Source organism: Vombatus ursinus, unplaced genomic scaffold (assembly GCF_900497805.2).
Source record: "Vombatus ursinus unplaced genomic scaffold, bare-nosed wombat genome assembly UNPS02014852.1, whole genome shotgun sequence".
Taxonomy (NCBI): domain Eukaryota; kingdom Metazoa; phylum Chordata; class Mammalia; order Diprotodontia; family Vombatidae; genus Vombatus; species Vombatus ursinus.
In genome coordinates, this window is record NW_020954630.1 from 880442 (window position 1) to 894932 (window position 14491).

At 39.4% G+C, this 14491-nt stretch overlaps 1 protein-coding gene across 1 annotated transcript; it reads left to right on the forward strand.

Moving 5' to 3' along the window:
• Window positions 1-1973: 1973 nt before the first annotated feature.
• Window positions 1974-11619, forward strand: LOC114027176 (GTPase IMAP family member 4-like). The gene is made up of 3 exons (XM_027841112.1): window positions 1974-2135; window positions 4861-4933; window positions 9229-11619. The coding sequence occupies exons 2-3, from the start codon at window positions 4912-4914 to the stop codon at window positions 10158-10160; spliced, it is 954 nt and encodes a 317-aa protein (XP_027696913.1). The 5' UTR covers window positions 1974-2135; window positions 4861-4911; the 3' UTR covers window positions 10161-11619.
• Window positions 11620-14491: the final 2872 nt, after the last annotated feature.

Consider the following 14491-nt stretch of genomic DNA (forward strand, 5'->3'; position numbering starts at 1 on the left):
ACATTAAATTGAAAAGTTTTTGCACAAACAAAGCCAATGCAACTAAGATTAGAAGGAAGGTAGAAAATTGGGAAAGAATTTTTACAACCAGTGTCTCTGATAAGGGCCTCATTTCTAAAATATATAGAGAATTAAGTCAAATTTATAAGAATACAAGCCATTCCATGACCAATTGATAAATGGTCAAAGGATATGAACAGGCTGTTCTCAGATGAAGAAATTAAAGCCATCTATAGTCATATAAAAAAATGCTCTAAATCACTATTGATTAGAGAAATGCAAATCAAAACAATTCTGAGGCACCACATCACACCTATCAGAATGGCCAACATGACAAAACAGGAAAATGATAAATGTTGGAGAAGATGTGGGAAAATTGGAACACTAATGCATTGTTGGTGGAGTTGTGAAATGACCCAACCATTTTGGAGAGCAATTTGGAACTATGCACAAAGGGCGATAAAAATGTGCATACCCTTTGACCCAGCAATAGCACTTCTAGGGCTATACCCCAAAGAGATGACATAAACAGGAAAAGGACCTACATGTACAAAAATATTCATAGCAGCTCTTTTTGTGGTGGCAAAGAATTGGAAATTGAGAGGATGCCCATCAATTTGGGAATGGCTGAGCAAGTTGTGGTATACGAAGGTGATGGAATACTAGTGTGCTACAAGAAATGATGAGCAGGCTGACTTCAGAAAAACCTGGAAAGACTTGTATGGTATGATGCTGAGTGAAGTGAGCAGAACCAAAAGAACATTGTACACAATAACAGCCATGTTGTGTGATGACTAATATTCATAAACTTAACCCTTCCTGGCAATACAAGAATCTAAGACATCTCCAGAGAACTTGTGATGGAAAATGCTATCCACACCCAAAGAAAGAACTATGGAAGCCAAATTGATAATTTTTTTCTCTTCTGTTGAGTTTTCTTTCCCCTTTCTGATGGTTTCTCCTATTGGTTTTAATTTCTACTTACAACATCACTAATGTGAAAATACGTTTAATATGGATGTAAATGTATAGCCTATATCAGATTATGTGCCATCTTGGGGAGGGTGGTGGGGAGGAAGGGGGAGAAAAATTTTAAACTCAAAAGCATATGAAAGTGATTATTGATAAATCAAAATAAATTAATTAAAAAAGGAAAAAAAGAAGATATCTTTTCTTTATACAAAAATAGCTTTTCTCACCTTTTCTTCACAAAACTGTTCCTTGTGAAGACCTTAAAAGGACTGTTGAAAGGTACATTGCCTCAGTTCCCCATTGTTCCCAGTCCTGATCATCAATCAGGATGGGGGGACATCTGGTAGGGAATGAGACACTAAGTCTGCAGCTTTTTGTATCACCTGCTCTTTGTCACATACCCCAACCTACAGATTGTCATGTTCTTCCTACCTCGGGGAGGAATTGAGACACAAGGGCCCAGTCTCTTCTGGTGGACTTATCTGATTTGTCTTAAAGTTACCTGTCAGTGACCAGCCTTCAATGTGCTGCTACCTTGACATACTTATAATATAATCCATTTAATTCCCTTTGTCCTGAATTTTGCCTCTTTAATCAGGGTGAAAGCCCAAATGAAGAATTTTTCTTTCAGCAGGACAGTGTAGATTACTAGACAAGAGAAGGAGGATAATTTACTTATCAGAAGATTCTAGTGGGAGGGGAAGGAGGAGCTTGAAAATCATGGCCAGGTGAGCAAGCAGGATAATGGTTCTAAGGTACAAAGGGAAACAGAGAAGGAGAGAGAGTGAGCAAAGGTCTAGTTAAGCCAGAAATCTAATAATTAAGAGCTGGTTACATGTTAGTCCAGAGGATTGTTTTGTGCCAAGTAAAAATCTCTTTTTCCTGGTTCCTCAATTCAGTGACCCTTTTGCCTCTAAGGGGCTCAACAGGGACAGCACACCCAGTTACGTAATATTAGACGTCTCTTTGTCTTTATCTCCCCAGTTTCAGGAAATGGGAGGTCTTTTTGTCAGACAACTTTCATTTTCCATCTGCCTTTTGCTGCTCACACACAGCCGGGCTCCAGGAACACCCCACACCAACACTGATCCCAAAACTCAGCTCTCTGAGGAGGGAGAGAAAGCTGTGCATTTTGGTAAAGCCATAGTGCCCAGACTGGCCAGGTAAGGGGTTGATGGCACCTCTTCAGGAGGGTGGGCTCCCTGCTCTGTCCAGGGGGCAGACCTGTCCCTCTCAGACAGTCTGTTTTATTTCTCTGATTGTTTAAAATCTTAGCTTTGGCTCCCGCTGAGTCTGGTGAAGTACACGTGTGTTGGCTGAATCCCCACTTCCTCCAAGAGCCCCAGAGTTAGTTCTTAGAGGATGATCCCTTCCCAAGAGATTGGCTGTCCTTTCACACTTTGCCAAATTTGCGAGTGAGGAATGTTCTTGAGGGGTGGTGGGTGAGGAAGAAAACCTGCACTTGATCAGCAAATCTAAAGGAGGGAACAAACAAATTTGCCTATAGAGTGGGTCAAGGTCATTATTGAGTTGAGATTTGGGTCACTATAAAAGAACAGGGACTCATAGCAAAGTTATTACCCTAAAATGAAAAGCCAGCTTTACCCTTAATCACAGAAGGTGGTGTCCTGAGCGCTGCAGTTGAAAGACCAATTTCAATTTCCCCAAAATGTCCCCTTTTCTTTTTCCTGCCTCAAATACCTGTTCCAGATATATATCTCATTTAGACATTAATTTCTTTGGGTTAAGCATTGCTTTCTCCAGGTGTCCTTTAGCTACATTCTCTTCCTAGACAAAGATTTACTTAGCCTTTCCCAAAGGAAGGGAAGAAAGCCAGCCCAGGCTCCCCTTCCTTTGACCTTCCTTCTGGGTGCTCTGGCCATTCTTCTCCACTCCTGGGTGTTCACAGCAGCCCCCTGGAAAAAAAGAAAGGGGGAGCCAAAGGAGGCAAAAAGGCATCAAAGGCAGAATGAGCTCACTTCACAATTTTGCTGCACTCTGCAGTGAGCCAGCTGAGAGTACCCAACCATGGCTGCTGTGATACTCACAAAGAACCCCTGAAATCACAGGGGAGGGCCATGTTATGGAGCTGGAAGTGCCCTGCAGAAGCAATTATGCGGGGCTGGATGGCTCCATTTGTCTAACCTAGTGTGTGTGTGGGAGGGAAGGGGGGAAAGGAATGAAGAATGGCCACGGCAGCCACCAGGAAGGTCTGGGGAAGGATGGGGAGCCTGAGCTGACTCATCTTCTTAAACTAAACTTAGAAGTTTTCTTTCTTACTCTAACACATTTCTCCTGCCATGAAGACAACTTTTAGGTCTTCTCTCGGGGAATTCTGCGACTATACAGTCTCATCTCCCCAGCAGGGTCAGTGTCCCAGGGAAGCTGACATCTGAGCAATTTATCTTTGGTGGCCCCAACCTCCTCTTTCTGTACTTTCCTCCACAAGCTTCCCTTCTTCACCAGCAACCCAGGGTCCTAATGCTGCCCTATTTCTCCTGTCAGAGAGTAAAGTCATCTAAAAGACTCACACATAACTGCTACAAAAGTATTAGAGTTACAGTGTATTATCATCCTGCCCACAAACCATTTGTCCTCTAAAACAGGATCTCAAGGAGGAGGCAATGCTAATTCAAAAGAATGCCCTACCAAGGAGAAAATTTCAGGAAGAGGAAGGGAGACATTTTAGGAGAAGAGGTTTGCTTGGTGTCCTTTAGACCCCAAGATGTAATGTAGCCAGACCATCTGCTATGATCATGAATAAGAAACACCTTAGATAGACGGAACGTTTCTAGTTGTGGAGATACTTAGAAGATAGTTTCCATCACCGGTCCCTACCCTTCCCCCAGAGACTGGTGGGGGCCCTGGACTTGGGTAAAGCCTGTCCTTCCCAATGCCATAGGAAAAGCTGAGGGCCTCTGCTCTGACTCCCTGCCAACCCTGGGGTAGACTAACCTCTGGCTTTAGACAAGTCAATTCCTTCTATCCCTGGTTTCTTTTTGGACATTGAGAGTTACACTGAGAAGCAGCAAATAAAACAAGGGTTCCAAATGTTTCCTCTTTAGGGTTTTTATTTTGTTTTATTTTGTTTCTGTTTGAGAGAAGCAGCTGCATTTCCTGTTTGGCTCCAGAATGCTACTGTTTATGGGGTGGCAGCCTAGAAGCTTCTAGAGGGTGCATCTATAGCCTTCTTTACATCTCCCTTTTTGCATGGATCTTTACATTTGAAAATGAACAGTTTTGCTGTCACACATACTTTACTCTTTCTATTTTTTAGAGAAAAACCAAAAAAGCAAGAAAGCCATTCATGCCACATGAATATAATCCATTTGACAGCACAGGGCTGGACTAGATGTCTCTTCAGGCTTCCTTCAGCACATAGAGCATTGCTGCTGCTCTCTGTGAAACCTGTCACCCTCCAAGAGGGTAGTGCTCGGCTACTTGGTCTCCCTCTAAGTCTCTCCCTTCTCCCGTCCATCCTCCACATAGTTATCAAATTGATTTTCCTGAAGCTCAGTTTGCGCAAGTCACTCCCTTATTCAATAATCTCTCTTGGCTCCCTACTCCCTCTGCAGTAAAATATAAAACCCTCTGTTTAGCATAGAAATCTCTTTGCCACCTGGCCCCAACCTACCTCTCCTATGATATCTGTAATACTCCCCTTCATGCATTTTCCAGTCCAGTTAAACTTGTCTTCTTGCTATTCATCGCCCTTGCTACACTATCTCCAGTCCAGGACCCAGTGAAGGCAAGTGATTTGGCCAAGTCCAAAAAGCCAGTTAAAGGCAGAGGTGTGGACCAGAACCTAGGTCTCCTGACCCTGAGTCACAGTCTCTTTTTACTTCAACACAATTGACAATGACTTCAATTCTCATTCTTTTTCTACAGAAGTTGCACCCTGTAATCATCAAAGGCTATAGTGAAGACAATCCTGACAACATGAGTGAGGAGACAAGCCATGGTGAGCACACACTCAGGACTCCCCTGGACAGGGTTGGGAAAGGAGGTGACTAAGATCAGATAAGGTTCCCTTTTTTTTTTTTTAACAACTAGGATTTTGGTCCTTTTCTAAGTAGACCAAAGCTTCTCTGAGCAGCATTCTCCATTTGCCTGGCCTTCACTCAGTTTCTCTTCTTTATTTTCCTCTTTCCTTCATATTCTCTAATTCTTTCTCCTTTTTTCCTTCCTGTATGTTTAACCAGTTCCCTTTTTGTCACAGCAACAACAATAGGAAAAATGGGGAATAAGAATCTGTTTGCTTCCTCCATCACTAAAATGGGCTCTACTGGATGAGGTTGGCCATAACCAGGACATCTGAGGGTTGCCACTCCGTATCTAACCTATTTATTCTTTCTGATAAGATGTTGTACTTGTGTAGTGTGGAATGGGAAGAAGAAATGAGAACATGGCTGCTTTAGTGACTACTACATCCTTTGTGGGAAAATATTCCCTGCTTGTTTGAGGGCTATAACTAGACTGGATCAGCTGCTGACATTCAGGAGGCACCCTTCCTTCTTGTATATAACCCAATGTCTCCACTAGTGTCCACCCCTGAGGGGAAAGAAAGGTAGTGGAAATGCCAGCAGTGTTAGGTGGAGGGCCAACAGAGGATGGGAGAGGAGAGTAATTGGATCAGCTACCCCCTCCACCTAATTAGAATATTGGTATGATACCACCCTTCAATTTTCACCTATCACCTGTTTTTGTTCCAGGGGAAAAATACTTCAATATATTTGTTTTTAGGGCTTAAAAATTTAATTGCCAGAGCATTCAAGGTCTACCAAGAATGGTTACTATTATGTATAGAATCTTAGACCCCCCCTGCCAATTGCAGATAGTTCTTCATCCCTGGCTCCATCCTTGGAGCATTTGCTGCTTACCGGACCTAACCCTTTCTTCTCTCTTTTGCCCATTTTTCCTCTTGGCTTTTGCCAACCAATCAACACAATGTTGGATGTGATATTATAGCATTTGACTTTTTCAGGTTTTTGTTATGGTTACTCAGGTATGCTTAGATATGGTTTCTTTTTTATAAAGTCTTTATTTTCCACTCATGCATACAATTATTCACGCATGCACACATAACAGTTAACATTTACATAAGGGCTTTAGGGTTTGCAAAGCACTTTTCACAGGTTTTCTCAATTGGTCTTTACAACACTCCTATGTGGTAGGTAATTTTATTATTCCCGATTGACAAAGGAAACTGAGGCTGAAAGAGAGTTGACAACTTCTCTAGGACCACATAAGTAGTAAGTATCTGAGGGAAGATTCAAATTCAGGTCTTACTGCCTCCACATCCAGAATTCTATCATGTCAGTTGCCTCTCTACATAAACTACTTCTGGGTATAGATCTGTTTTAATTAACAAAGGATTCACTGTGTATGTAAAACTATAACTGTTAGCACAAGGCAGGTTAGAGAAGTACCTAAAGAATGGCAGAGACAAAAAGCCCTATATAAATTTTGAGGATGAAAAGTCCATGGGCTGAGGTCATTAGGAAAGATTTCAAGAAAGAACTAAGCCCTGAACAAAGTCTAGCTAGGTTCTAGGGAAGCAAAGAACAATCTGACATTCTTTATGTGGAGAATGGAGTGAGCAAAGTCTTGGCAATGAGAATGCTGGCAGTGAGTCTTGGAAACAGTGAAGAGACTCACCTAATTGGGATAGAGAGGATAATCTATGAAGGAGTGGGTTACAAGATTAGAAAAGTAGACTGGGACTGGATGGTAGAGAACCTAGAATGTCAGGCTAAAGTATTGAGTATTCATCCCATACAATAAAGTGGCATAAAAGCCACAAAAGGTTTTATAAGATGGAAGTGATGTGATGAATAAGATATTTTATTTTATTTTATTTCATAATAATATTTTCCCCACAGTTACCCGTGAAGAAAATTTTTAGCATTCATTTTTACTAGATTTCAAGTTCCCAATTTTTCACCTTCCCTCCTTCCCCTGCTTCTTAAAATGGTAGGCAGTTTGATATAGTTTATACGTATGCTGTTATGTAAAGCATATTTCCATATTCATCACAATTGTGAAAGAAGACACATTTTAAATAAAACCATGAGAAAGAATAAAGTAAATGAAAAGAAAATAGGCTTCAATCTGAATTCAGCGTCCATGAGTTCTTTATCTGGATATGGTTAGCATTTTCCTCTGTGAGTCCTTTGTATTTGTCTTGGATCGTTGTATTGCTGAGAAGAGTTGAATCATTCATAGTTGATTATCACACAATGTTGCTGATATTGTGTACAATATTTTCCTGGTTCTGCTCATTTCACTTTGTATCAGTTCGTACAGGTCTTTCCACGATTTTCTTAATCTGCCCATTCATCATTTCTTATTACATAATAGTACTCCATTACATTCATGTACCACAACTTCTTCAACCATTCTCCAATTGATGGGAATCTCCTCAGTTTTCAATATTTTGCCCACCACAAATATAGCTTCCTTAAATATTTTTGTACAAGTAGGTCCTTTTCCCTTTTTTTTTGATCTCTTTAGGATACAGACTTAGTAGTATATTGCCGGATCAAAGGATATGCATAGTTTGGTTGCCCTTGGGGCATAGTTCCAAATTGCTCTCCAGAATGGTTGGATCAGTTTACAACTCCACCAACAGTGCATCAGTGTCCCAATTTTACCACGTCTTCTCCAGTATTTATCATTTTCCTTTTGTGTCACATTAGCCAATCTGATAGGTGTAAGGTGGTACCGCAGAGTTGTTTTAATTTCATTTCTGTAATCAAAAGTGATTTAGACCAGGGCTTCTTAAAATGTCGGTCACAACCCCATGGGGATTATATGGGGTCACATAAATGAATGTTGAGGTTGTGAAAAATTTGGCAACAGTAAAAGTTTTCTGAATATGCAATGACCAAAAATTAATTCAAAATCAAATGCATAATGAATCCAAGGTATTTCTGGCAATGCTTGCCCATGTTGCATTGTGCAACTTCATTGCAGCCTTGGTTCTGAACACATAAATGTGCACTTTGCACTGTGCATGCCATCATGTCAAGCAATGCAATGAGTGCTGCCACAAACACCTTGGCTCAGATTCAAGATTTGTGTATTATGAACTGAAGTGTTTTTACTGTACATGCAAAATTGTTAAATGAATTTTTGCTTTGGATTAGAACAAAATTTCCAACAATTTCTGAAATGGCCCTATATATATTTCTGCCATTTTGTACTACATATTTATGTGAAGAGGCATTCTCAGCATTGATGGTTGCAAAATCAAAATATAGATCAACTCTGAAAAGTGTTGAAGATGCTCTATGTCCTGTAGTATCAAATATTCCACCAAGATTCAATTCTTTATGTAAAAATAAATAAGCACATCCATCTCATTAGTGTGCAAATTTGTTTTCCTCTTTAATAAATGGTAAAATCATATGTATACCAAATAATTGTTTTAAAATAAATTTCTTTACGATTTATTGCCAGTAAATGTTTGATTTGTATACCTGTTTTATATACCTATGTACCTGGGGTCATGTAAAAATTTCTCAGGTGAAAAGGTGTCACTAGTAGAAAAAGTTTAATAAGCCTTGATCTAATCCAACTTCCTCATTCTACATGTGAGGGAACCAAGGTTCACATAGGTGAGTTGACTTCCCCAAGATCACACAGGTAATAAGAAGCAAAGCCAGCATTAGAGCCCAGGTCTTCTGATTCTGAATCCAGGATTTTTTCCATGGCACCACTGTGGTTCTATGGATTGAGAAAGAGAGATTGGACTCCACTTATAGAAATACTATAGCAATCCAGGTCTGAAGTAGGGTATTAGGAATGGGAATGGAAAGTTAAGGACAGAAGAGAGAAACACATAAGTTCATTGACAACATGGTCTGTGAATTATTTACCTTTATAATTCTCTCCAGGCTCAGTGCAGCGCCTTGCACATAGCAGTCACTCAATAAATGTTTTGTTAAATTATATTAAAAACCAAAAAGTTTTGTGAAGATAAATAAGGTTAGTTCTAGAAGCATTTGAGGGATACAGGATGGGCAGACCAACAAAAGAGTCAATATTAGGTGCCAAACATCCGTAAGGTGAACCTATATCTGAGCCAGAGAGTTACATGCTTGTTACTACTGAAGGACCTAATGCCAATGTGCATGTGACTCTGAGGCTGAAGCTAAGAGCAGAGACATGTCTGTCCTGGGTGGAAAGCGAGACTGAAAGGACAGCAGTTGAAGGTAGAGCTTAACCCTGTCCCTCTCATTACCCACATCTCAGGTTATGGACACCAAGACCCCAGCAAAAAGCAACTGAGACTTGTCCTGGTGGGTAAAACAGGAGCTGGGAAAAGTGCAACAGGGAACAGCATCCTTGGAAAACGAGCATTTGAGGCAAGACTAGCAGCAAAGTCGGTGACCAAGAACAGCGTGAAAACAAGCAGATTGTGGAATGAGCGAGAAATTGTAGTTGTGGATACTCCTGGGATTTTTGACACCCATGTGTCTGATGTGGACACTTCAAAGGAGATCAGTCGCTGCCTCATTATGTCCTCCCCTGGGCCTCATGCCATCATCCTGGTGGTCCCACTCAGTCGTTATACCAAGGAGGAACAAGATGCAGTGAAGAAGATCCTGATGATTTTTGGTTCCAAAGCCAAGAAATATATGATCCTTTTATTGACTCGGAAGGATGATTTGGAAGGTTCTGATTTGCATCAATACTTAGGTGAAACTAAGAATGAAGCTTTGAAAGACCTGATTGGTCAGTTTGATGGAAGATACTGTGCATTCAACAACCGGGCCACTGGAAATGAGCAGGAGAGCCAGCTAATAGAACTTCTGCGACTGGTTGAGCAAGTAGTACAGAAGAATGGAGACTCTTGTTACACAAACCAGATGTATAAACTGGCAGAAAAGAAGATTCAGAAAGAAACTGAAGCATTGCAAAGATCCTACATGCAAGACCTGGAAAGATTGAAAAAGGAAATAAGACAAGAATATGAAAAGGAAATCAGAAACTTAAAGGATGAGCTGGAGCGAAAAGAAAGAGAAAAAGAAATGCATAAGGAACTTGCAGAAAAAGAAGCTTTCTATGAAAATAAGCAAAGAGATGCCAGACATGAGGTTATAAACCTTAATGAGTTCCTTGAAAATTTCCTGAGAATCTTGGGAGTAGCTTCTGACTTCATTAAATGTCTATTTAAGGATTAAGGAACTTAGCAAAACTGTTTTATGTTTTCTGCTGCTTTCCCAGCATCTTCCTTCTCTATTGGTTATTAATGAATACTCAGGCATCACAAGTCCACCCTACCACTCATGTGTCCAAGAATAAAGATAGTTGCAAACTTTTGGTATATAACAACTACACTAATATTTAGTAAATAACATCTCAGTCTAAAAATAAAAGGACAGATTATTTTCCTGTGAAAATCCAGAAAAGGAAATTCTAACTCATTCTGAACTGGAAAATTTCCCTCCAAGATTTAGAGGAGGAAAAATGGAACAATAGTCAAGAATGCAAATGGTTTTTAATATTTCTCCATCCTCTCCTCCCTAGAAAGGGAATGTATTCTCTGTGTGGTGACTCTCATTCACATTTCAATTGTTGTCATCATCAAGGAACATATAATAGCTAATATTTGTGTAGGAATTTAGGGTTTGCAGAACACTTTACATAATGTTTACTTACAAACAATTACATATAAATTGTGTCATCTGATTTGATCCTCATAATAACCCAGTAAGATAGATGCTATTATTATCCACATTTTATCAATAAGGAAATTAAATCTAGAATCTAAAGTTTCTCATGATAATGGGGTTAGTAAGTGCCTGAGTCAGTATTTGAATTCAAAACTTCTTTTCTCTAAGTCTGATACTCTACTCACTACACCACCTACTTGCCAGTTTCACATTGGCCATTATATCCTTGCTATTCATCTTAATCAAATAGTACTTATGGAGGGAGAAGATGAAATCCTATTATATTCATTTTTCTTAATCCTAAACTGGAATTGCCCATAGATTTTCTCCTTCCTAATGATCCATTCTCTCTGATTACCTGCTCATTTAAATTGTCAGAATTCTATATCATTGACTGCCGTGTTTGTTGACAGTTCATTTATGTAGCTCTTTAAGATTTACAAAACATTTCCTCACAGAAAATCTCTGAAATAATATTGCAGGTATTACTCTTATTTTACAGGGGAAAATTGCAACTCAGAAAAAATTGGTTTTTCTCATTGTCATAAAGTTGTCAGTGTCAGGGTTAGAATACAAGACTGGATTTCTTCTGATTCCAGTGCCCTTTTTACTTTACCACATCACCTCTTTCATTAAACAACTGTTCACCAAACATCTCTGAATTCAATCTTTCCTGTGCCAATCATATTCAGAGTATAATAATGGGGCAAGTGGAATGTTAAATCCCTATAAATCCATAGGCAGTGACTCTGACCCAACAGATGAGACAATGTGGTTTAATGTCTTCATTTCACTCTGCTAGTGGAACTGCATGATCTTAATAAAATTTGATATTTCTGATTTTTCCAGGCTTTATTTCTGTTCTGTATTGACATAGGGAGAGGAGAGGAAAGCAACAGTATCACAATCCCTCGGCAAATGAAGACAGGTTTCTTTTTTCTTGTAAAAATAAAAAAATACAAATGTCTTTGTGTTTGTGTATGAATTGGTTTCTACCCTATTGTAGAGATCTGTTGAATGAAGTTCTTCACAATTTGTTCCCAGATCTTCTTTGGACCCATCCTCATGTGATCACCCCATATCCCAAGTAGTCTACTGTCTCATATCAGGATAACCCATATACCTTGCCAAATAAGCTGGATATGTGTGGAGTGAGGCCAAAGGTGTCACCTTTGCAGTTCCCCACCTTGCTCCACACATAGACACTCCTTTCTCGTCCTTAGATCAGCAAGACACACAATGTGAGTATAGAAATAGATGGGCTGGGGGGTGGAGCCAAGATGACAGAGTAACAGCAGGGGCTTGCTTGAGCTCTCCCCCAAACCCCTCCAAATACCTATAAAAATGGCTCTAAACAAATTCAAAAGCAGCAGAACCCACAAAATGACAGAGTGAAACAAATTCCCAGCCCAAGACAACCTGGATGATTGATTGGAAAGGTATATTGCACCAGGTGGGGAGAGGAGCACAGTTGGGCATGGGCACGTAGGCAAACCAGACCTCAGAGAACCTGGAGCAGGCCTCAGAGGCCTGAATCATGGGCAACCGTGGCAGTTTCCAGACTTCTCAACTCATGAACACCAAAGACAATTTAGAAGGTCAGTAGGAAAAGTTTGCGTCTATGATGAGAGAGAAGCTCAGCCCCAGTCCTCAAGCGCAGCCCCAGGGTGCCACCTGATTCTGGAGCTTCCAGCCCACAGACTGAGGGGGAATCAAGTGCCTGATCAGAGGGAATTGAGGGATCTCTTTGCCAGTGCAGGATTCTTTTGCTTTGCTTGTGCTTGGATCTGGGTCATAGTTCTTGGTGGTGGTCCTAGGGCAAGGAGGAGCACTGGCATGGTGGAGCTTGTAGTAGCAGTGGAGAGGAAATTCTCCTCAGAGTTCCAAGACAGAAAAGAGTGCTTGTGGTCATTCATAGACCACAGCACAGGCCAGGAAAGGAGTAAACACCCCGCCCCTTATCATACCAACTTGGAAGAACTGAAAATTCACAGGTCCCTAGAAAATTTTTTTCAGATATCAAGTATATCTTTCATCATTTTAAGGTGCACATTATTTCACTTGTTTATTTGGTAAATATATTGTCCTTGCTCCAGCCCTTTTGCTTTCTCTTCCAGTAAAGAAACATACTGTTCCTTAGAAGTATAAGAAACATACTCTATAAAAATCACTACAGAATTGCCCTTACTTTCTATATATTTATATTTACTTGAGCTTAGATACTTAGTACTCTGTCACTCTTGAGCTCAAATGTATAACTCATTAAACTAAATGTTGTCAAAATGATTTACTTTTACCTAGGCTTAATTGCTAGTGATTACTATGCCTGTTTTCATGCATGCCATCCTGCTTATGCCATTTTCCTTTTTTTTAATCATCTTATCCAATCAGGTAGGCGAAGCCTTAGAATTGTTTTAATTTGAATTTCTTTAATTATTAGTGATTTAGAGCATATTTACTCATATGATTGTTGATACCTTGGATATGTCCTATGAAAACTGCCTGTTCATATCCTTTGACCATTTATCAATTGGAAAAAGGGCTCCTATTTTCATAACTTCGACTCAATTGTCTATGTATTTTAGAAATGAGTTATTTATCAAAAATTGGCTGCAAAGAAACTCCCCGTTTCCTGCTTTCCTTCTAATTCTAGATGTATTGATTTTGTTTGTATAAAAACTTCAATTTTATGTAATTAAAACTATACATTTTACATCCTATGAACCTTTCTAACTCTTGCTTTGTTCTTAACTCTTTCTCTACTTAAAGTTTTGACAATTTATTTTTCCCCATATTCCACTGATTTGCTTATATCACTCTTCATATCTAAATCATGTGTCCATTTTGAGATTTATCTTGAGAAAGATATTGGTTTATGCTAGTTTCTGCCAGACTACTTTTCAGTTTTCCCAACAACTTTTGTCTAACACTGAATTATTGTGTGAATAGTTGGAGTCATTGGACTTATCAAACCCTTGTTTAGGATGCCCATTTGTTTCTGTGTCTTGTGTATCTAATTCATTACACCAATCAGCCTCTCTATTTGTTATGCAATACCAAATTGTTTTGGTGATTAGAACTTTGTAGTATATTTGATATCTGGTACTGTCTGGACCCCTTTCTTCCAAATTTTTTCATTGGTTTACTTGATATCCTTGATTTTTTGCCTTTTTTTTTTTTTAGTGAGGCAATTGGGGTTAAGTGACTTGCCCAGAGTCATACAGCTAGGAAGTATTATGTGTCTGAGGCCAGATATGAACTCAGGTCTTCTTGACTCCAGGGCTGGTGCTCTATCCACTGTGCCACCTAGCTGCCCCAATTTTTTGTTTCTTTCAATGAATTTTATTATTACTTTTTTTTAGTTCTATGAAGTACTTCCTTTGTAGTTTCATTGATATGGCACTGAATAAATAAATTAATTTAGGTATTATTGTCATTTTTATTATGTTGACTTGGCCTACCCAAAAGAACATTATGATCAGTATGGCATGACCTATTCTTCATAAACTGTGCTGACTCCCCTCTTTCAGATAACTTGGAGATCAATCCTCCAATTCCCTCAAAATTGTTGTCACCACCATAGGTACCTTCTCTATGTATATTTAGTCTAGTCCAGCTACTCTTCTCATAATTGTTTTCTCTGGTGCCATTTCTATGTTCTCAGCAGGCACTTTGATTGCAGAAACCACATTTGGTGGCTTTACTATTAATAAATGGTAAAAATTTTATTATAAAGTATTTTAATAGATATTTTCTGTTTTTTGGTCAGTTTGCTGTCCTCTTCCCAGTTATATTGCTAAATACCATTGGGGTGACTTTGCTTAGTTAGGCCTCTCACC